The following is a 25,229-nucleotide window of genomic DNA, read 5'->3' as shown; positions in this document are numbered from 1 at the left end:
ATTGGAAAACTTGTATAAAGAGTACTGATTTTATAGAAAATCTTGTGATGTGCATTTCAAATACATTATCCTGTTGTATTTTGTTGACAGCCTTGTTGAGTACTTGACATTCATGGGTCAATGGAATACATACCTTGGAAAATAATGTGGATTACTTTATTCATGCAAGAAATGCAGTACTTGGACATTTGAAAACTATGAAAGGGGAGCGAAGAGTGATTTATTTCAGGCAAACTTATCTGAATGTATTTATTACCAGTCATATAATATATATTATGGAGAATCAGGAAAATATGTTTAAGTAGGATATTTGTTCATGGACTCAGGTAATTAAAAATTCAGCATGGAGAGAGAGACATTTGGGAAAGCTTCAAGGTCTGTCTAGGCGTGAAGCACCAGTTTTGGAGCCAACAGCTTTTCAGGCTTTTACTTCACATGAGGAGGATCAAACAATTCCTGTAAGTGACATTACAAGCATCTGCAACCTTTTATGTATGAATACGTATTATTAGTTGATAACAGGAAGAAATTTGAGCCATCTACTTTTTCACAATTATTTAAAATTGTTTTGTCTGCTAATTTACCTTGCAGTATAATGCTACTGTTCTAACTTTTTATGGATGCTGCTCCTCAAAATCCTTGAATTAAGCTTGAAATTGAAATTTTATCTTTTTAGTGAGGCTAAGAATAACTTAATCACTTCTTTAAGGTGTCCAACATAAAGTGATTAACATACTCATCAACAGTTCTTTGATCCTCTGTGGATGTGGCTGGAATTTTTCTTTGGTGCTTTTTCATGCCTAATAAATGTTAAGTATGATAAATAAATCACACATGAAATAAGAATGAACAACATTTGTGCTACTTATTGACCATACAATGTTTCTAAATGTTTGTCAAAATTTGCAAATAGATCTCAGAGATTAATTTTCCAGCCCAAAAGTAGGGACGGTTCTTGGGTATAACAGGTACTACCTTATCATATCAGCATTAAATATTAAGTTCTCTTGAGTTCTGTTTACTTTCTTTGTTGATTGAAAATGTTTTCCTTAAACTTAAGAATCTTAGTTTGGTAAATAGTAATGAAATGAAAATCATGTCAATCATTTAACATGACTAAATTTAAGGTCGGCAATTCTGCACAGGTTGTTTGACAATAGCCTTCATGAGTATCATTGAATCCTCCTTTATCCTTAGCATACTCCATTATAGTATCAAGCTTTTGGTAGATCAACGTGTTCTGTTCTATGAGGCCCACGTAGTAAATATACAATAGAACATGTAATCAGATAGGTGTGTCTAAGTAAATAGGGTGATATATATATATGAATCAACGGATGGGTGTGATAGGATTTGTCTTGTCAAATTGAAAGCTCATGTCTCTTGGTAGAGAAGGTTGATAACCAAGTAGGCTTGACTATACAAATAATATGACTGCCCATGTTGGAAAAGCTTCCACCTCAAATCACAAGAATAATATGATGTAATGCCCCCATTTTTACGTTCCCTAGCGGTGCAGTTGTTGTTGGCGTTCTGGGTTTGTGTTAGCTTATTTAGAGGGGTAATTTGATGTTACTAGTGAGCTCAGATGGTTTATAGGATTCATATGATGCTTTCAAATGTTATTTTCGGTTTTTGGATCACGTTCCAAGATTCTTGGAGGGAGTATCTATTTTTAGTAAGTCACCCAATCGGGTCTGTTTATCATCTTTCATCACCAGGATCACTCCTACACTGTCAGATTTCAATTTTGATGCATTTTGACCATTGTTGCTAATTGGGTGTATTACTGAATTATATTTAATTATTTTCACTAATGTTGCCATTTTAATTAAAATAATTTATTAGGCCCTTGAGTGTCATAGTTCATTGGAAAGAGAACAAAAAGTTTTAAATGGTGAGACACTTAAAAGTGACATTAAGTGCCGGAAATGTTTGTAAAGTAAATTAAATCACGTTTGGGAGTTAAAAGGTTTAATAAATTAATAACGTGATTTTAAAAGAGAGTTTTTGGAAAGTTCCCTAAAAGGTTTATGAAAAGGGGAATTGAGAGCTCATTTGGTATGTTGAATTGAATATTGAATAGTGGTATATCCTTCTGGAGAAGATTGCTTTCTTGGTTTGTAAGGATGGAAACCCTTGTAGGCAACATTCTCTACATAGTTGAAAGACACTATCTGAAGAATTTCTTGGTGTTTTCATTTAGGAAACACCTTGGAGCTTCATGGAGGATTCATTAATAGAGAAAATCAGTTTACAGTTAAGATTTCAGAAGGGATATCATTTAGTTGCAGTTTGTGAGTTGGATTTTCCTTGCATTGGCCGGCCGTACACTCTTTGCTGTGCATCTAGGGTTTTTGAGGAGTGTTATCTCGAAGTTTGATGATGTTTGGACCTGCACATTTCTTCCTATCTTCATCATAACATTTGGAACCAATATTGAAGGTAGATGTCCATTTTAGAGTGCCATTTTTCAGTGTATTTTGAGAGCAGCTCAAGCTTGACAAGGGTTGCATTTTTTGGGTACGTTGGATTTAGATATTTAATGTATATTTATGACCCATGTTGCTGTTAGTTTTGAAGAAACTTTTATTTCCAGATTAGAAATAAAATTTGGAATTTTCGATCGTGTAGTTTTGAGTTTTATCTATTTTTTGAGTTTGAAAGGTGTTGCAATATTTCCTATGTATCTGCACTATATTTGTTATTTGAAAATATTGCAAAAAACAATCAAAGTCCATTCCAAAACACAAAAGAAAAAACACAAACAGGGCTGCATACTGCAGTGGTATCAGAGCATAATATCCTGCCATTTTAAAGTGTCCAGTAAGAAGATGTAGACTTTTGAAGAGCAACAACTAGAAGGACTGATAGAATTGAAACAATTTTATCAAAGGAAAAGTGAGAGTTGCCAAAATTATAGAGAGAGTTGGGAAAATTTAAAGTACTTGCATTAGCATTCTGGGTGGTTAAGATCCATCTTTAAAAAGAAGTAAATGAAAAAGATTCTTGTAGTGCAAGAAACAATGAGAAATAGTGCCTTGATGCATAAAGACTATGTCATAGAGTTTTAGAAAAAATCTCTTTGGACATACATGCAATTACTGTTGATGTATTTGTGCATGAAGGGGAAGACAAAATGGTAGCCTTGGGTTTGAGTTTAGATATTTCTAGTGAATATGGTTGAGATCGATAAAGGTTGGATGATCATACACAACCTTTGGAGATGAGTGTTTATAAAGAAATTAGTGCTAGTGAGTTTGGGAGTGTCTCTCTCACAGAGGCAACCAATCATGAGGACAACGAGCACTTTATTTCCGGGTGTGTTGGCACCTAAGTATGACAAAGATCCTATACAAGATGAATTTCCCTTTGTGATGATGTTTTGATTTTTTTGATTTATGAGCACAATGCATGCATGGAGGATGCCATTGATGAATCTAACAATGATATTGAAACAAAATCTGGTTTATCATTGTTAGGAGCTGACTTTGTGCAAAGGCTTTGTGAGATTGTTGATCTACATCCCGTTGTTGAGTATCTTCATAATAGAGAGGTGCATGTGATTTGGGACAGCTATGGAGTCACTGCTGATAAGTATGAAACTTCTGATTTTAGCATTCATCATAGCAGCAGTTCACCTTTTTTGCATGAACATGATTGTAAGAATCAATTTGTAATGGGTGTTGATAGACCATTCTTTGTGATGGGTGACGAGATTACATATGACAATCCACTTTTTGAGTTGGATGATTGAACAACTCTTGGTTGTGCACTTGGTGAAAATAGTAAAGTATGGGATTTAGGAGAAGATTCAAAACTTGAGCTGGAGTATGGTTTTCAGCCTACTAATGATTTGAGTTCGCTTTTTGAGGTGATTAGTTACCCTCCTGGGAGACCGCCAGATATGAAATATGCAAATGAGGAATCATATGAATATTGCATTAGGAATGATATGACATTAGGAGGCATCATCATTCCTTACTACATAAGGAATTGGAAGGTAAATTGGGTATGCAATTTGATGGCTTCAGTTGAAGATTCTTCCTTTGTTGGTACTTGCTTTGAGTTGCACCATTCTTTTGTGAAGTTTGGTCTTGAGTTTTGGAGTGGGCCAACAAGCGGGACTTCTCACGAATTGTTTGAGTTGATGAGTTGTAACTTGTAATGAATGACCTTCAGTTGTAGTTGGTGATGTATCCTCTTCATGGGATGAACTGATTCATGGACACTTGTACATTTCAAATTTTGAAAAGTTTTTAAACAATGTTAATGAGCTTGCTTGAATTTTCAGAACCGCTGGAAAGGAACGAGATTTCAAGCTTGTTACTTATGTAGCTTTGGAGGAAGGACCTAAACATGACATCCACATGATTGACAATCCATCCTTTGGATTGAGTGATGTTTTATCATATACTAATCTTTCTTGGGGGTTAGTTTCGAAGATAGCAATTGCTCCTTGCACCTTAGTTGTTGATGCCTTAACGGATGGGTTGCATGAGGTTATCAAAGAAGTCACAAATTTCTTTGATGTGCAAGAGATTATTCTTGGTTGGGTATCCATGCTTGGGATTTTCAACAAGAATTGATAGAGAGTATTGGTAGTCATAGGAGTGAACTTTGGAGTCATAAGGATCAAAATTTCAGACTTGAAGGCGTTGTTCTTTTTCTTACCAGCCATCATGTGATTCCATTGCCTAAAGGTGGATTAGAGAAAGATTCATATAAAGAATGGAGCATTGATCAAATGGATACTCTTGGGCGTGTTCCTTGGCAAATAATTGCTCAAATTTTCAGTTGTGAGCATGTTGTTTGGTTGCAGGTCAGTCACTTCATTTCATGGGTTGCTCTCATTGAAGAGAGTTGGCACACTCTTCTTTGTCAAGGTAGTGAGGATTTTTAATTGGTGATTGCTTGGAGGTGTTTTCCAAACACTTTTGAGTTGATTTGGTGCACCCTTGTGCTTTTCACGCATGCTTATACTTGGGATATTCTTAGTATTGCCACTGTCTGTTGTGACCATTTCACTCATCACCCCATCACAAATGGGTACCCCCTCTTTTTCTTTTAGTTTCTAGGTCTTAGGTTAGATTTGTAGTAGTGATCCTTTAGATGGAATAAAGGTTGAGTTGATTTTATCCTCAACGCTTTGGAGTGAACGATCCATGATGATTATTTCATTTGATCATCGTTATTGGCTTGCAAAATTAGAGATGAAGTGCTGAAATTTGGTCAAGGCAAGTTGTTTAAAAGAATGTGAATGCTTGGAAGGAGGATAGGCTAAGGTTTTAAAATCATAAGGAGGCTTAGGGCAAGGTGATCAAGTAAGCAAAATTGAGCATCTTAAGGTCATTTCCTTTGCTCGGTCAAAGTTGCGATCTAGCTTGGATGCATTTCCTTTGACTCCTCAAAGTTGTGATCTAGCTTGGATTCATATCCTTTGCCCCTTTCAAGCTGCGATCTTCCTAGGATGTGCTTCCTTTGACCTCATTGAAGCTCGATCAAGGTAGGAGAATTTTCTCCTCGTAGAAGCTGATGAAGAGAAATTGTTTAGAAAACCCATTCATTATATGAAAGAGAATTGGATATGATATGCTGTTGCTTAATCGTTTCTATCTCCCTCTTGGAAGACGTCTTATTCATGGATTAGAAAATTGTGAAATTTTATTTAATAAGACAATTTTATGAAAGTATGGAATCTGGATATACTTGCTTTATCTATTACTGATTTGTTTTTCGGTTGTGAGGAATCTCATGGTAGGGGCATGATAGTCTGTCCTTCCCAAGATTACTTGTCCTTAAGAAATTTCAAATTTGGATGATTGAAGATCTCTTCTCCTTCCCACCTAGCATCTTCTATAGGCAGGCCTTTCCATTTGACAAAGAATTTGAGAATAGTCTTATTCCTTAATCTCTTCTCCTGCATATTGAGGATGGTTTCAGGTTCCAAAATTAATTTCATCATCAAGTGAGGGTAGTTCCACACATGGTGCAACATATTGCGCTAACACTCTTTTGAGTCGAGATACGTGAAAGTCATTGTGGATTCTGTTATTTTTTGACAATTCCAATTCGTTGGCTACTTCTCCTATCTTTGTCAGGATCTCATATGGTTAATAAGATTGGGGTTTTAGCTTCTTTGCTCCACTGACCTTGATTGAAGACTACTTGTATGGTTGCAGCCAAAAGACAACCAAATCTCCAACTTCAAATGTTCTTTCGGTAGGGTTTCGATTGGCATAGATCTTTTGTTGGTTTTGGGCGTGGTGTAGATTGTCCTTGAGTGTGTTCATGATATCCATACTTTGCTATATGAGATCCTTGGTCCTTGGAACTCAGCTTTCTTGGAGAATCAAACTTCCAAAAGAGGTCGCCTCATATCCATACAAGGCTCTAAAGGGGCTCATTTCGATCGACATGTGGTTGGTGGTATTATAACAAGTCACCAAGGTGCAACCACTTGATCCACACATATTGTTGTCCTTTGACATAGCTTCTCAATTATCCCTCCACCCACTTGTTTACGATCTCTGTTTGTCCATCTGTTTGGGGATGATAGCTCATACTGGGTGTTGGGGATGATAGCTCGTACTGGGTGTGAGTTCAATCCTTGCTATATAGAAGAGTTTTTGCCAGAATAGGCTATGGAACCAACTATCTCTATCATTGACAATGTTCCTCCAGAGGCCATGTAGTCTAAAGATTTCCTTGAAGAAGACCTTGGGTATTTGTGGAGCTCGGTAGTCGATAGATATTGCCACGAAATGTGCGTACTTGGCGAGACGATCCACTACTAGATATATACAATTCTTTCTTCTTGAACTTTGTGTAACCCTGTTACAAAGTCCCATAAATACTTTACCATTTTTGATTTGGAATGGGTAAGGGTTGTAGGAGACGTGCTAGGTGGTTTTGTTTTTTTGACGTCATACATTCTTGTACATGTTTAAGGACATCCTTCGTGAAGCCCTTCCAAGAGTATTTTTCCCTTATTTGCTTATAGGTTTTGTAGCACCCCTGGTGAGCTGCTAAAGATTGTTATCGTATTCCTTGATGTTCTTGTCCTTTATTTTTGAGTTTGGCACAAGGAATACCCTATTCTTGTATAGAATAAGCTCTTCTACTACCTTGTATTCTTCATTGGGTATATTTCTTTCTAGGATACCATTAGCTTGTGGGTCCTTGACATATTCGGTAATTATGTCATTCTTCCAGTCTGTTGTGGTGCTTGTCATGGAGTTCAAGTGAGGTTGTCATGAGCAAAGTTTTAAAACTCGGACTCGCCACAGACTCGACAAACCAAAAATTTGGACTCGGACTCGGACTCGTGAAAGACTCGCGAAAGACTCGACAAAAAAAAACCGTAGGTTTACAAAAAAAACATAAATAAATTAATGCATTTAGAGAACATAAGAGCCATAATTGAAACATTACACATGTCATATGATCTACAAACATGCAATATTTGAAATTTCATCATTCATACTCATAGTTATAACTCTAAAATGTATAATAGCAGCATAAGTTTATAGATGTTTACAAGATTACATATAATGATATGTCCAACTCCAAATGTGAAAAATAACAATGAACAAACTAAAGAGAAGACTACGTCTTCCTCTTTGTATTTCTCCTAACATAGCTCAATTTTTGAGGCCTTGAGCTAGAAGTAGTAGTAGTGGGTGTTGTGGTATCTAAATGGTGAGATGATTCTTCTTCAAAGTCAAAGTCCTCATCCTCGTCCTCATCTTCGTCCTCCATTTCATCAAATCTTGTTCCTTCTGCTTCTTATGCTGCTCCTCTCTCTATTTTTGCAATTTATTCTTTGGTAAGGAGGACATCATCACCATCATTTTGTTTATTCACGGTCCAATCACCATATGGATCAATTTCATCCAAGTCAATGGCCTCATGTGAAACACCCTCCACCTGTCTAACTCGAAGGCGAAGGTTGTACCGAACGAAGACAAGATCATTGAGCCGTTTTTGTGTCAATCTATTTCTCTTCTTTGTGTGAATGCTCTCAAATACACTCCAATTTCGTTCACACCCAGAAGCAGTGCATGGCTGAGACAAAACACAGACGACTATCTTTTGAAGATTAGGCTTGCTAGCACCATAATTCTCCCACCATAAATCTACAAAAAACATTTAGAAATATTAGAATTGAGAAAAAAATGTAACAATCAAGTATGTAGTTTTTTTCTTGCAGTATTGAACTAAGTTACTAATTTTTTTACCTGGTTTTTGTTTTCCTCTCCTATCAATTGCTAGTTGTGATGAGAAGAGTCTCCCCTCTGCACTCTTGTAGATCTTGAACAATAAACATTTCCAAATTCATAAATAGATAGTCAAAGTGTTAAACTCAAATTCAATAATGAACATTTCCGAATTCATAAATAAAGATAAAGCAATTGCAAATGTCAAATCTCACCTCCAACTCATCAAGAACCTTGTCTCTCAACTGTAATGTCCCTACTAGTTAGAGATCATTGACTTGCAAAACAGACTGTTAGAATGCAACAAATATATAGCTAATCTAATTTGCAATCAAACTTCTATTACTTAATTAACACTAATCTCAATTCCTATTTAATAAAAAGGATATGAGTGCAATAGTGGGACATGTCCATAGGCGGCTGTGCAGCTCGCCTTCTTGGAACCCATCTTGGTTCCAAGCCATACCAGGAAATCGAAGGTTAATTCGATTCTTGTCTTGGATGTAATTTCTTACACCCAAGCCATCCAGGAAATCGAAGGTTAATTCGATTCCTGTCTTGGATGTAATTTCTTAGACCCAAGCCATCTAGGAGATCAAAGGTTAATTCGATTCCTGTCTTGGATATAATTTCTTACACCCAAGCCATCCAGGAGATTGAAGGTTAATTCGATTCGTGTCTTGGATGTAATTTTTTACACCCAAGCCATGCCAAGGAAGATCATCATATATGATCGATTCCTTGCCTTGGATGACACATCTCACCATCCAAGTCCATCAGAGGGGACCGACCAGATCCGTCTCTTCTTGGATGAACTTTGTCAACCAAGCCATAACATATATGCATATAGATACTCAGTATATACTGCCTACCAGGGATTATCATAACCCCTGCATTAGACTAAGGGAATTTCTTCCCAATAGCCTCCACCATATAGCCGCATCATTCATATTACATTCTACAATTCATTATCATTTTCATTCCATAATCTACTTTTACATATTCCTATATTAGCATGTATTTGGTAACATATATTCAGAAAATATTCATTAACATGTTCTCAGGAAAGTTCATTAACATCTAACAATTAACATATATTAACGTATATTCACAAATATTCATTAACATATATCTAGAACTATTCATTAACATGTATTAAAATATTCATTACTATATATGTGTGGGTGTGGCACACACATCCACACACACATATATATCCTCTGTGAACCGCAGACATCACTTACCTGTTGCAGTCTGCAGTCTGCTGTTGAAGCTCCTAGACCGTAGTCCACTTGCTATCCTCCCGTCTCCCTTCCTATCGTATCACTTGTAATGTCCCCTACTAAGTTTAGGCTTGTTTTAACCATAATTAATCCATCTCGACGTACTTTGGCATAAACTAAACTGATTAGGAGACATAACTATCTTTAACATGAATCCAATCAGTGATAACAAGAAGATAGGCTTCTTCCTGATATAATCTTAAACATTCCATCTGATTTATATACTAATATTTATTATTAATATACATATAGTTTATATATATATTTATATGCATTGTTTATTCTCAGATATTATCATTATATTACTACAGATGCAGAACTTATAAAACATTATCATAATTATAATTATATTATTATTATTATTATTATTATTATTATTATTATTATTATTATCTAAATTTATATTACTATTAAATTCTGCATAAGAATGTTATCGGGCTTCATATATTAAGCATACATATTAAGCACATCCCATGCATACCACCGAGAACACAAATGTTACTCCCTGTAACTCCATAACAGTTCTTTTCTAATCTGATCGTAGATGATATATCCTTGTTTTTTTCCTCTTCCCATCATTCTCTTTTTATACCTCCCAATAGTCATGTCTCTTTGGAGTAATCTTTCCTTGAGGAAACGCGTCTCATACTAATTGCTTAATTGCTGATTTGGGGAATTGTTGGCAGCATTATCAGATAACGTAAGATCGTATTCTTGGCTTAACTTATATTAACAACATTATGTAATACCTTACATATATTTTAAAATATCAGCACTACAGTATTGTAATATGTTACCAGCATTATGTTGTATTGACTTCATTATGTTATATTATGGTAAGAAGATTATGTTATATTAATTTCTTCATCCTATATGATATCAGCAGTACTAAACGGTGTTAACAACATTAAATTATATTATATTATCAGTGATATGTTCTCAGGTTCGTACCTGACGTAACTCCTAGACAATATAATAGTAGACTTTTTTTTTGTCTTCTTTTTTCTTTCTTATTTCTGACGTAATTGCTGAATGATTCTCTCCTGATTCTTAATATTACTTGTGCTTTAGTATAATATAGGGGGAAGTGGTGACTCAAGGAAGGGTCACCACCTTCTAACAACAAAGTTACGTGGGATCCTTGGGCCCATACATTTAATGAGTTCATTAACAAATGAACTTTTTTTAATAAGTATTTATTAATTGATAATAATAATTAATTAATAATAGCATCAAATAAAAAAATTTAATTAATAGGTAAATATTAAATAATAAATAAACATTGATAATATTTATTGTTTAATATTCTTAATGATGTTAATGTTTATAATATAATTCTAATTTATTTTATTTGGATATTTCAGAATATTATTATCAACGAATATTAATCAAATAATAATATTTAATAAATAAATAAATATTTAATAATTTCAAATAATCATTCGTCGATAATTAATATATTAACTAATAATAATTATTGTTTTATTTATGCTCTACATAATGATCAAGGAGGGGACATGACAGTCCGCCCTTCCCGAAATTGCTTGTCCTCAAGCAATTGACAATTTTTCTCAAATTGAATCATCTCCTAATATACATGAAGTATACATTATACGTGTACGACACATAGATATGAGCAAGACATTAAGCATATACATTGCAAGGTATGAATATACACATGGTTTGAGTCATACACATGAAAATACTTACGTTATAATCATACATATGAATACACATAAGTTATGAAACACTCGTATGAATACCCATAAGCATATAGGACATGAAGCATACCTACAAATATATGAGCATTCATTCAAGGCATACAAATATTTTTAAAGCATATGAAACAAACGCTCATTGGATAGTTGCAAGTCATGAATCATGGATGTACGGAAGGCACGAAGTACATGTGTCAGGCATTAGGCAATGAATACATCAAGCACGTAAAGCATGAAACTGTACACTCTATTGAACCTAGCAGACATTAAACATACATGAGAAATGTCCTCATGGAGTAAACAAGTGTGAGGCAAACACAAGTACACATATGAAGGGTATGCTTGGAGTAAGCATACATTTGCCAATCAATTCATATCTTCGGAACTATTCTAGATCAACCAAAGTACAACCACAATGATTTACTTCCCATAGGTAAATGAGACTCCTCTTCCCTATTTTGCTAACTTTACAAGATGGAAGATTTACTGGGCCAAGGGCGCATGACACAGTCTACATGCGACTCCCTCTAGGTTTGCTACCTGTCTTGGGACATTTTTGCCATGTGACCAATTTACTCTGCCTTTCCCCCACACACTCCTTATCTTTGCAAGTATTAGAGAAAGGCGAAGAATCCCATCACTACAGAAATATTCGAATTACATTGTCAATTATTTTACTTAGGGCAAGAAAGTTTCAAATGAATACACATGTAGTATGAAGTACACATGTAAAGCACATAGTATTAAGCATATTCATAAGCATTCATACCACTAGCCATTAAAGAAGGAAGCATGCACATAAGTACATAGAACATGAAGCATACGAAACTTGTATGAATATACGCATGGCATGAGCTAGGTAAGGAACATACATGAAGAATGAATTTAGTATTCACACATATTCACAAGGTAGGAAGCATATTCTTGTAAGGAATGAAATATTCATCTGGAAAGTACACACATATTAAAGAGCAATGTTGTAGTTTTGTCCCACAGGATGGCAGGATCATGCTCTGATACCACTGTAATGTCCCTACTAGTTAGAGATCATTGACCTACAAAACAAACTATTAGAATGCAACAAATATATAACTAATCTAATTTGCAATTAAACTTCCATTACTTAATTAACACTAATCTCAATTCCTATTTAATAAAAAGGATACGAGTGCAATACTGGGACATGTCCATAGGCGGCTGTGCAACTTGCCTTCTTGGAACCCATCTTGTTTCCAAGCCATCTCAGGAAATCGAAGGTTAATTCGATTCCTGTCTTGGATGTAATTTCTTGCACCCAAGCCATCCAGAAAATCGAAGGTTAATTCTATTCTTGTGTTTGTTACTTACTGCAGTCAACTCCTCTCCACTTTTGGTGAACCCTTCATCAAAAAAAATGCTCACAATCTTCTCTGCTTCAAGTCTTTTGGAGTATGCAGACCCCAACCAAGCGTCAGACACAAACATCTGCTTAAGATGAGGAATGGCACTTAGAATGCTCTGCAAAGTGATGAAGTGGCTAGCAAATCGTGTCACTCTAGGTCGCACAAGGTCCTTGCCATTTGTGTGTTTTCTCATCAAAGCAAGCACCCAAGTATGGTTGTAGATGAATCTGGTGACACTTCTTGCATCTTCAACCACCTTTTTCACCCATCCAATCTTCCCAATGTCCTCTAGCATCAAGTCCAAGCAATGTGCAGCACAAGGACTCCATGTAATCGTAGGATGCCTCTCCATAAGCATTCTACCTGCAGATACATATGTAGCTGCGTTGTCTGTGATAATTTGGACAACATTCTCAACTCCAACTTCCTAAACCACCCCATCCAACAGATTACACAAAGTCTCTACATTTTTTATTTCATTTGAGGCATCAATAGACTTTAGGAATACCATTGCACCATTTGAAGCCACCAAGAAGTTGAGAAGAGTCCTATTCCGTCCATCTGTCCATCCACCAGGTAAAATGCTGTATCCTTTTCTCTTCCAATACCTTTTCTGATCATCAACCACAACTTGTGTATTTTTTATAGCTTTCTCTAGCAATGGCCCACTGAAGTCATGACCTGTTGGGGCCTTAAACCCCTTACCCGCAACTGTTAATGCATTGACCAAACCTTCCCAATACACATTGTTTGCTGCATTGAAAGGTAGATTATTGTAAAACCAAAAGTTTGAAGATGCTATCTTTGCTTGTTCATGCTTCTCTCTATTCCATCCTATACCTTCAAGTGAAGGTTGTGCACCTGTAACATTGCGTGGTACAAAAAAATTAGGGTCTGATCTAACAGGAGTGCCACTAGCCTCACCCTCATTGTCACCAAAAGATGAAAGTGACTAACGACCATGAGTGTGACCAATGGGACCCGAAGTGGACAATGTGGGATTCATTGCAGCTGCCATGGCTTCTTTTGTTTTTTGCCTTTCTTCCTTTTGCATATCATTCTCAACCAAAATGGCCTTCATCTCTCTAATAATCTTAGGAGTTGATTTGGGGCATACCTCCACACCATATCCAGGTATTTATGCAAGGTGGTATTTTAATCTATTGATTCCACCCGTCATTCCATTTTGTACATTCGGTGCAAGTGACCTCACCCTTTTTGCTTCCTGGAATCCCATATTTCCATGCTTTATCTCTTTGTCCTCCTGACCTTGGGGTTGCCCTTGGAGTTGAACTTGCCATTGCTGATTTAACATGAAAAAATAAAAAATCAGCAGGGTTTTATGGAAAATCAACAAAAAAAATGACAATGAATCATTTGGGAAAAATAATATTCAAAAACAAGAAAACAATATGAGGAAATAACTTAGGAAAGGAAATAGAAATTTTTTTGGCAGCATATCCCCTTGTTTTTCAAGATTTTTGGATTTTCAAAACATGGAAATAATTCAAATGAAAAAAAAAAATAGGAAAAATCCTTAACCAGATCTCTATTGCTGATTTTATCTTCTTTCCTCTCCTCTTTCAAACCCTACAAACCTGTTATAACCAAGCAAAAATGCCAAATGAGGGGAAAAAATTAAAAAAACTGAGTTTTATTGCTTAAATGGCGTGTTTTCTGGGCTACGTGAGTCCATACGAAAGACTTGTGAGTTTGAGCAAAGGACTCGCACGAGTCCTTGCAAAAGACTTGCGAGTCTTTCATATGGACTCGCCAAGACTTGCCTTGCGAGTCCTTGGCGAGTCGACTCGTGGCTCCCATGGACTTGCGAGTCCATGGCGAGTCTTAAAACTATTGTCCTGAGAAAGCATCTACTACGATGTTTGTCCCTTTCATGTATTCAATATCAAAACTGTAGGCTTGTATCTTGCTTATCCATTTTTTCTGCCTATCGTTTATATCCTTTTGATTCATAAAGAATCTCAAGCTATTATGTGTTAAGGAATTTAGATCAGTGATAGAGAAAAACAATAGTCTAATGCTATATAGTAAGAACAAACTTTCAATGTGATCACTGATATGTATATATTGACCACTGATATATATATTTGATTCTGTCAAATAATAACTGATGAATATGATAATTATCGACTGCTTGCTGTATCATGTAATTGCCACTGTTATTGATTATCATCCACAACAAGCATCGATATTATTGTACATGTATATCGGTGAAGGGTTATGTCTACTTAGGGGCTTGACTCCTACGTAACCATAACTCTTCAACATATATTAGTCATCGTCATTAATCATTAGTTATGTACCGAATCATTCACCGTGCTTGATACTATCGGGCTTAACAATAATACTTCAACTTCGATAGTCATTGAACAATACAATGATGACAGTCATTGATCTGCCGTAAGCAGTCGGCAATATGTTAATGTTACTTTCATTCAATATGTATGTGATATATATATATAAATAATATATTGCTTGTTTCAATCCGAATGAGGCTACATCCTTAACACTCCCTCTTAGCAAAAGATGATTGAATTTCATAATTATGTTTAAGGAACAACATTCTAAATATATATTCATTTGGTATGAGCATATACATTCACTCAGTAATGCTTACTAGTGAAATACTTCATATCTCAGGGAGATATGGATTATCTGATCTCCAACACTCTGGGATAACAACTACATGAAGTCTATCAGATAACAACCTTGATTCTAGTAACAATTGTAAGATTGTCATTATCACAAGTATTATGTTCTTCAACATATTAATTGTTGTCCATTTTGTACCTTCGTTATCATGACTTCCAACACATCTCGGGACAACAATTTGTGTAGTCCGTTATGATAATGAATCAAAACTTAGGAGCAATAATTTTAGTATCATGACATCCGACACATTCTGGGACAGCAAATTAATGTAGTCAATCGTGATATGATTGTTATCATAATCTCTGACACATTTCGGGATAACACTTAATGATAACAATTCAATAACTCAAACACAACAAATCCAGTATCAAGATTTCCGGCACATTCCGGGACAAGAACTTAATGTAGTCAATCTTGATAACAGATCAGGCTATCGTTGAGGTCGTCACCTTACAATAGCGATCTTACACATACATCACATGAAAGATCGTCACCTTTCATGACATAACACACAAATGCAATATTGCATCCAAAATATTCATGAATATATCAAATTACATATGACTGAGATTCAATATCAGAAATTTCAATTATAATTTAGTCATACCAAGTTTACCTCTAAAGTACTCCACTTTCAACTTTGCAAGAGGTTTGGTGAATATGTCGACACTTTTCTTTTCAGTGCTAATGTAGGCCAATTTGATAACATCTCTGTCTACCATATCTCTTATGTAATGGTAAGGGATTTCTATATGCTTGGATCGATTATGAAAAACTGGATTTACAGAAAGTTTGATGCAGCTTTGATTATCACAGTGAATCATTGTGGGGTTCAGGGGCTTCCCAAATAGTCCAACTAGCAATTTCCTTAACCACACTGCTTCACGAGCTCCCATGGAGACAGCCATATATTCGGCTTCAGTGGAACTCTGAGCAACTGCTGACTGTTTCCTGCTAAACCAGGATATCATAGCTGATCCAAGACTGAAACAACACCTCGTTGTACTTTTACGATCAATGGAACTGCCTGCCTGGTTGGAATTAGAATACCTTTGGAGTTGTATCTCAACATTTTCATACTTAAGGTCAAGTCCAATAGTACCATGCAAGTATCTCAGAATATGCTTAGCAACTATTAGGTGAATCTTCTTAGGTTCGCACATGAAATGACTTAATACATTAGTAGCATAACAAATATCAGGGCGAGTGTTTACCAGGTACATAAGAGATCCAATAATTTGTCTATAGTATGTAGGATCTGTAGGTTTTGAATCTACTACTTCACTTTTGAGCTTATGAAGATTTGTTTCCATTGGAGTGGATAGAGGTTTACAATCCATCATACCAAATTTGGTCAAGATATCAGTGGTGTATTTTCCTTGATTTAGGAAAATATAATTCTCTTTTTGCCATACTTCTAGACCCAGAAAATAGTGCAGAAGACCTAGATCCTTCATATCAAATTCAGCCACAAGATCTTGTTTGCATTTTGCAATAAGATGATCTTCTCCTGTTAGCAACAAGTCATCAACATAGATAACAAGTATTAACATGTCACCATCCGATATTTTGAAGTATATGTTAGGATTTGCTTCATTTTTGGAATATCCTAGCTTGGAGAGATAACTATCTATCCTTTCATACCATGCCCTGGGAGCTTGCTTAAGGCCGTAGAGAGCTTTTTTCAGTTTACACACATAGAGGTTTCTATCATGTGTAGCAAAGCCTTTAGGTTGTTCTATATATATTTCTTCCTCAATAACACCATTCAAAAATGCGGTCTTTACGTCCATTTGATGTATCTTCCATCCTTTAGACGCTGCAATGGCAATAATGGTTCTTATAGAAGTATATCGGGCAACTGGGGCAAATGTCTCTTCGTAATCAATTCCAGCCTTTTGAGAAAACTCCCTGACAATGAATCTGACTTTTTGTTTTTCAATACTCCATCTGGTGCATATTTGATTTTGAATAACCATTTTGAAGAGACAACTGATTTGTCTTTTGGTCTAGGTACAATGTCCTAGACATCATTTTTTAAGATAGATTGGTATTCCTCAATCATTGCATCTTTCCAAGCTTTACATGTTAAAGCCTCTTCAACATTTGATGGTTCAAATTTTGTAAGCTCGGTCATGAGTGCAACATAGCATGATTGACTTCTTGTTTTCTTATTCTCTCTGAAGATTTCATTAGGTTCCACATTATTTTCTTCAATCATCTTCCTTGCCCATAGTGGTCTTTTCTTCTTGTTAGGATTTTCAGCATTCTCAAAATTAGATGATTGAGGTTCATGATCTTCTATGCTATTCTCACTCTGATTCTCAATTGTAATATTTTCATCTGATTCTATGGTTTGATCATCTTCTGCACTTAGAGAGAGTTTATAAGCAACATCTTCTTCAAATTTGACATCTATACTGATTTCAATAGATCTTCGTCATGGAATATAGACTCTGTATCCTTTAGTGTTTTCTTTGTAGCCAACAAATATGCCTTTCTTCCCGGAGGGTTCTAGTTTGGTCCTCTTTTCTTTAGGAACATGAATATACACGTGACAACCAAAGATTCTTAGATGGCTTAAATCTGGTTTATTCCCTATAAAGGCTTCTTCAAGTGTTATATTCTCTAAGATTGAATGAGGGCATCTGTTTTGAATGTACACAACTGTATTTGAGGCTTCAACCCAGAATGAGATATGTAGATTTTGATCATGCATCATGGCTTTAGCGGCTTCAATGATGGTTTTGTTTTTCCTTTCTGCGACTCCATTCTATTGAGGATTATAAGGTGCTGTACACTCCCTCTTAATCCCAACAGAAATGCAAAATTCTTTAAAATTTTTAGAGATATATTCACCCCCATTATCTGATCTTAGAGCTTTATTTTCTTCCCAGTTTGATTTTCCACTAAGGCTTTAAATTCTTTGAATTTCAATAACACTTTATTTGATTCTTTAAGTTTTATGAAATAGATCCAAGTTTTCCTAGAGTAGTCATAAAAAATATCACGTAATACAAAAATCCCCCTAGTGATGGTAATGACATTGGACCACACAAATCAGTGTGGACAAGTTCTAGTACAACTTTTGATTTGTGTTCACTTGAAGGAAAGGACCCTTTTGAGTTCTTCCCTAGAGCACATCCTTTACAAGTTCCAACATGATCAGATTTTAGATTAGGTAATCCTGTGGTGATCTTTCCTAGAGAAGGTAGGGCACTAAACCAAAGATGTCCTAATCTTCTATGCCAAATTTCATTAGAATTTGATACTTCATGATTTAGTGCATGTTTTTGAGCATTGCATAGTTTATACAAACTACCATCTCTAGATCCTACAGGAATAGCATTCTTTATGTTAGAATTTTTAGGCCAGAGTAGAACTTTATCTTAATGGAAGGTGACGCGATATCCTTGATCAGCTAGTCTCTGAAATAGAGACCAAATTTCTTTTGATACCCGGTACAAAAAGAACATCTTTCAATTGTAATGTAACTCCTGTTCTTAATTGAATTGAGCAGGTCCCATTCCTTTCATTGGATAGGTAGAATTGTCTCCAATTGTAACTTTTTTAGTTGAGTGCCCTTCAAAGGTTTCGAATTGATCTCCAAATCCGGTTATGTGTCGTGATGCTTCGCTATCGATTATCCACATATTTTTGTTTGAATTTAGCTCGCTTGATAAGGCTAAGAAGAATAGAGGATTCTCTACTTCCTTGACTTCAGCTATGGTTGCTTGGGCTTTCTTTCTTTCCGGGTAGAACCTGTGAGTGTGTCCAAATTTATCACACCTATAGCATTGAATCTTGGAGAAGTCTCTGTTTTTGTATTTTGATTGTTATTTCCTCTCTTCCGTTTGAACTTCTTTTTCTTCCCTTTGTTGCTTGTGTTAGCATGTAGTGCTTGAATTTCTCCCTCTTTGTTTGGATCCATCCCTCTTGTAATTAGTCAAGATTCTTCTTGAGTGCAATCGTTCTTGAGTTGATCGAATTTCGGTAGTGTAGTTCAAGCACTAATGCCTTGAATAAAGGATTCCCAACTGGATGGTAATCCCTTAAGTGCTATTAGAGATAGCTCCATATCATCTACATTATTTCCAATAGTTGACAATTGGTCTTTCAACTCTGAAATCCTCATGAAATAGGATGTGATTGTTTCTCCTTTGTTCATGTTGATATACATTAATTGCTGTTTTAAAGTAAGCAATCTGCTTGCATTATTTATTTCATATGTATTTTGGATGGTCTTGAACATATCATAAGCTGTAGTTAGTTTTGATATGGCTGGAAGAATGTGATCTTTAACAGCATCAATTATTATTTTCTTAGCCTTGTTGTTGTGTCTTTTCCAGGTTGTTTTCTCTGGTTCGTCTTCGGGCATCTTTGTGTCTTCTTCTATATATGCATCCAATTCAAGTTCTTGAAGAATTGCTATTATTCGAATTTTCCATGAGACAAAGTTGGATGCGCCTTCAAGTCTATCCTCCACTCTAACACTGTTCAGCATGATTGTTCTTCCTTTGATTCTGAATGCAAGTCTGAATTTTAATTAAAAAATGTCACTATTTTTAAAATTTTTTTCTCTACCAAACTGGCTCTGATACCATGTTAAGGAATTTAGATCAGTGTTAGAGAAAAACAATAGTCTAATGCTATATAGTAAGAACAGACTTTCAACGTGATCGCTGATATGTATATATTGACCACTGATATATATATTTGATTCTGTCAAATAAGTTGATGAATATGATAATTATCGTCTGCTTGCTGTATCATGTAATTGCCACGTTTATTGATTATCATCCACAACAAGCGTCGATATTATTGTATATGTATATCGGTGAAGTGTTATGTCTACTTAGGGGCATGACTCCTACGTGGCTTTATGCCACGTAGAGTCATGACCCTACGTAACCATAACTCTTTAACATATATTAGTCATTAGTTATGTACCGAATCATTCACCGTGCTTGATACTATCGGGCTTAATAATAATACTTCAACTTCGATAGTCATCAAATAATACAATGATGACAGTCATTGATCTGCCATAAGCAGTCGACACTATGTTAATGTTACTTTCATTCAATATGTATGTGATTTATGATAAATATATATATATATATATATATATATATTGCTTGTTTCAATCCGAATGAGGCTACATCCTTAACATTATGATTAGTTTTAGCGTTGTACCTTCCACAAACCAAATACTATGTAAAATTGGTTATTGCGTGCATTACGGCTAACATTTCTTTATCATAGATGGAGAAGTGTTTCTTGGCTTCAGTGAGCTTGTGGCTTTCAAGTGCGATTGGATGTTTGTTTTTCATAAGGACTGCTTCGATGCCTTCCCTAGAAGCATCACACTCTAATTTGAAAGGTAATGTGAACTAGGAATGGCTACAAAGGGGCACGATCTCATTATCTCCTTTAGTTTTCATGAAATCTTGTTGAGCCACTTCATTCCATGTAAAGGCTCTCTTTTTGGTAAGTCTATGAGGGGGGCAGCAAGTTTAGAAAATCCCTTGACAAATCGTCGATAGTAATTGCATAGACCCACAAAGCCCCTTAGATGTTCGAGTTCTTGGTTGTGGCCATTCCTTAATGGCTTTTATTTTTTCCTTGTCCATGCTCACTCATTGTTCATTGATTTTATGGCCAAGGTATAGGATCTCGTCTAGCCCAAATTCACATTTGGATGCTTTGGCATATATCGATTCTTGTTCCGTAATGTTTAGAACTTCCTTAATATGTTTAAGATGTTCTTCCCACGTCTTGCTATAAATAAGGATGTTGTCAAAGAAGATTAGTAGGAACCTCCTTAGTTGTTTTTTGAATATATGGCTCATGCATGATTGAAATGTTGTGGGGGCATTGGTCAAGCCAAAAGGTAGGACCAAAAATTCAAGTTTCCATAATGACACTTAAAAGCTGTCTAGGGAATATCTTCTTTCCTCATTCTTATTTGATGGTAACCGGACTGTAGATCGATCTTGGAGAAGTATTTTGCTTTGTGGAGTTCATCGATTCATTCATCAATTCTTGGGATGGGGTAGTAGTTTTTTATTGTCTTTTTGTTTAAGGTCCTATAATCTATACACATCCTCATAGTGCCATCCTTTTTCTAATCTAGCACCACAAAGGATGTGAAAGGGCTAGAACTAGGTTAAATGTGACCCATCTCAAGTAGTTCTTTGATGATTTTCTCAATCTCTTCTTTGAACTTTTGGGGGTGTTTGTAAGGGGTAGCGATTACAGGTTTAGCCCTTTCTTCCAATTCTATTGTATGTTCAAATCCTCTCTTTGGGGGTAGTCTTAGGGGAATATCCCCAAATACTTTGTTGTGTTTATTTAAAATGGGTTGGAAATCGATGTGGGTTGCCTTGCCTTGGGAGGAAGATTTCTCGAGAATCATATATTGTGTGGCCCACTCTCCTTGTCTGTGTCTAAAGATCCTCTCCATCCTTTTGGATAAGACTATTCTTAGGGATCTGTCAAGTAAAAAGTGACTTCTTGTCCATTATATTGGAAGCAAATTTCCAATTTTTGGAGGTCGATAATGAAGTGCCCTAAGGAGTAGCCAATATCACAACGACATCTAGAGTTATCACACAAAAGTCCTCTTTTATGGGGTGCTTTCCAAGGTGATTCCTAATTGAGGAATTATTTTGGTACATTGAGCCATAGATCCATTATCTAGGGCTACTATAAAACCCTTAAAGTCCTTGGTTTAAATTTCATTTTTGCAATTAGATTCTTGACAATAAAGTTGTGGGGTGCCCCACTATCCACAAGGGCGATTACTTTTGCTCGTTTAGAATTCTTTTGATTTGGAATAGGCGGTGTTTGGAGGCTTATGAGATGGTAGCTAGGATTCCATGTTCTTCCTCTTCTTCGCCTCATCTTCTTTTGCTAGGATTTTCTTCCTCCTCTTTCCATTCTTTGTCGGACAATGCTTCCATATCATGTGCTTGACTTTCCTTTCAGCATTTGTGTCTCGATCTCCATTCTTCCTTGCATTTAAAACACAAATTTAGGTCTTCTGGTCGTCTTTTAAGTTTTTCTTGATTACAAATGTGCCCTTGTTCCCTCCTTGCACTTGAAACATTATCCCCTTTTCAAGCATACCTTCTTTTCTTTGTAAGGTAGAAAAGTTTTTTTTCCCTTCATCCTTTTTATAAAAAGGTTTGATATGAGTGTTCGAAGGTTGATTCTTTTAATGTTATTTGTCCTTTTTAGGTTTGATGTCCAATTTCAGTGCTTTTGGGATTGCATCCTCAAGTGATATAGGGTCAAGGGTACTTACCAAGCCATAGATAGTTTCTTTTAATCCCTCGACAAATAGGTAGGCCAGTCTACTTTGAGATACTTCTGGTACCAGAACTGAAAGTTTTTGGAATTTAGTGACATACTCTTCTACGTTTCCTTGTTGCCTTTGTTGTGTAAGCTCTCTAAAGTACCATTCGAGGTGCTTTTGGTCAAAACTTTGGATAAGTTTTTGGGTGGACTCATCATAAGTTGTTATGTGTTGGTGGCCTTGGGTAGTAAGGTCATGGTGCCACCAATCATGGGCTGTTCCTCAAGTGGAGTACGACAAATTTTATGGCATTTTCTTCCATCATGGGGTAAGTGAATTTTCTTCCATCATGGGGCTAAGTGAAAGGTAGGTGTCCAACTTTTGGACCCATGAATGTGCCGTAGACTTCTTGGATTGATCATTTTACTAATCCTTTCTTTTAAGTCTTTGTTGGGTTGCCCTCTTCTCTTATTAAGGGCAATTCACGTTTTAACATCACAAAAATCCTAAAGGAGACATCCTTCTTCACTTCGGGATCTAATCTTGAGTATGCTTCCACAAGTTCTTCCACATTATCAATGGTTGGATTGTTTGCTTCTTCCTCCACCATGTGTTCTTCCCCAGGTAGGAATGGGGGTCTTGTTGGTCTAGGGGTTGATACCCTTGTTGGGTTGTTATTTTTAGAATGGTTGGAATGTGTATTCCTCCCATTGTTTAGGTTGGACCTACAATTATTGTTATTGATGTTTTGGATGGCTTGGAGGAGAAGTTGGGTTGTTCTTTCATTTTTCTCCATGAGGGCTTGAGTGAAGATCCTCAATTGGTTGCCCATTTGTTCGCTCATGGTGTTGTTGGGTGTAGGGTTATTCATGGATACTAGTTTCCTCCTTTCTCTTTCCAAAGCCCTTTGAGCCCTTTGGCTAGGTTGCATCAACTATCTTTCACAAGATGGCAGGAAGGAGGCTCTAATACCAATTGTAATGTCCCCTATTGGAATATTCCTATATTTTGTCCTAGAACACCAATTGAGGTATGAATTATACTAAGGAAGTGCAACTTGCCTCTTTATATCTATTATTAGACCTTGCAACCGGGTTAGTTATCATTATAAAAGATGAAGAAACACATAACCAGCAATATTCGAAAGAGAGATCTAATCATCATTACATAATGTGCATGTAAGATTCAATAACACTTCCCCTACAGACTATCCTCATTATGGAGTCCCCTGGAACATCATATAAGGTGCCTTGAGCTTATTCTTTTCCATCAAGCCCAAGAGCGTAGAATGACACTTGCCATTTGGCCTGCTGGCCCCACCCAGGGTTGTTCTACTTGAACGGAACCTTGTGCTACTTGCATCCCTTATATTCTACCTTCTATAATGAGATAGTTGGTCGGATGAAGTGTTAAGAAATCTACTATATAATTAATTATGTCCAATATCATAATAGCATTGATAGAAATATATAAATACATATTAACAATAATATGTTAATTACATCCGTTCCTACATGGAAGACAAAATAGCAAATCAGTAAGATCATGGTCTATGCATTATGTATCATACCCAATACTTGTAAATATATGAATCTGCCAATTATTATTATTAAATCTGAAGCTACTTGCTTCCTCTTGATCAATTTCTCTTCCTCTTCTGTTTGATCCCCTTGATGCAAATGTGGATCTGCTTTATATACCTCTTCTATTGTACTGAAGGGTCGTGTCTTTTCCTTATGTACAACCTTCTCCAAGGCTACATCTCCTCGCATCTGTCCTGTGCCTTTTTGTTAAGACTTTGTTAAATGCTTAAGTCAATCTTTAACTTAGACAAATCGCTGATGAAGAGAATTTGTTTAGACAACCCACTGATTATATGAAAGAGAATCGGATCTGATATGCTGTTACTTAATCGTTTCTGTCTCCCTCTTGGAAGACATCTTAGTTATGGATTAGCAAATTGTGAAATCTTATTTAATAAGAAAACTTTCTGAAAGTATGGATATACCTCCTTTATCTATTGCTGATTTAATTTTCGGTTGTGAGGAGTCTCATGGCTGGGGCATGGCAAGTGGCCCATAGTTGGTAGTTGGTACAATGATTTCATTAGGGTCTGGGTCAGTCAGACCGTCCCATGCAATAGTGGTACCATCTTATTCATAAGTTGGGCAATCTCATGAAGCCACTGCACCATTTTTATGCTGAAGTTGTACCATCTTGGCAGCAGTTGCATTGTTTATTTCATCTTTTCTACAACTAGGGCATCTTGCTCCTCTCTTCCCTCTTACTTGTTGAATTGTTTATTAGATTTTGTGATGGTAGGGAGGCCAACTTGTCTTGAAGGCGGATGGACATAGTCACAATAATCATAATTGCTTGTTATGTTATTTTGTTATGTAAAATTAGTTGATAATTATTTTGTCTACTTATACATGTCAACACAAGTAGTGTAGTTATCATATTTTGGTTAGTAGATTTAATCCATTGACAGTCGTGGTCTAAACAATGCATCTGTTGTTTGATTAACCTTGTTGCAAGGTGTGCGCCCTTGGTCTCCTTGTGCTGTGTAGCGCAGTGCTTGGGTTTGTGACAAGACTTAATCGCCTCCTGTGGATTCTATAAGTCTAGTGGTTGTATCGGACATTAATAGGTCA

General features: G+C 36.0%; 1 protein-coding gene across 9 annotated transcripts in view; it reads left to right on the top strand.

Moving 5' to 3' along the window:
* The window catches only part of LOC131039134 (phosphoglycerate mutase-like protein 4), a 90,710-nt gene that overhangs the window by 30,621 nt on the left and 34,860 nt on the right, over nucleotides 1-25,229 (top strand). For all 9 annotated transcript variants that reach the window (XM_057971796.2, XM_057971800.2, XM_057971803.2 and 6 more), the window contains one exon: nucleotides 327-458. In XM_057971796.2, coding sequence (XP_057827779.1) covers nucleotides 327-458 — 132 coding nt within the window. The remainder of the gene's footprint in view (nucleotides 1-326; nucleotides 459-25,229) is intronic.

Source organism: Cryptomeria japonica, chromosome 10, assembly GCF_030272615.1.
Source record: "Cryptomeria japonica chromosome 10, Sugi_1.0, whole genome shotgun sequence".
NCBI classification, from domain to species: domain Eukaryota; kingdom Viridiplantae; phylum Streptophyta; class Pinopsida; order Cupressales; family Cupressaceae; genus Cryptomeria; species Cryptomeria japonica.
Note: the sequence above shows the minus strand (reverse complement) of the source record. Positions and strands in the feature narration are given on the sequence as shown.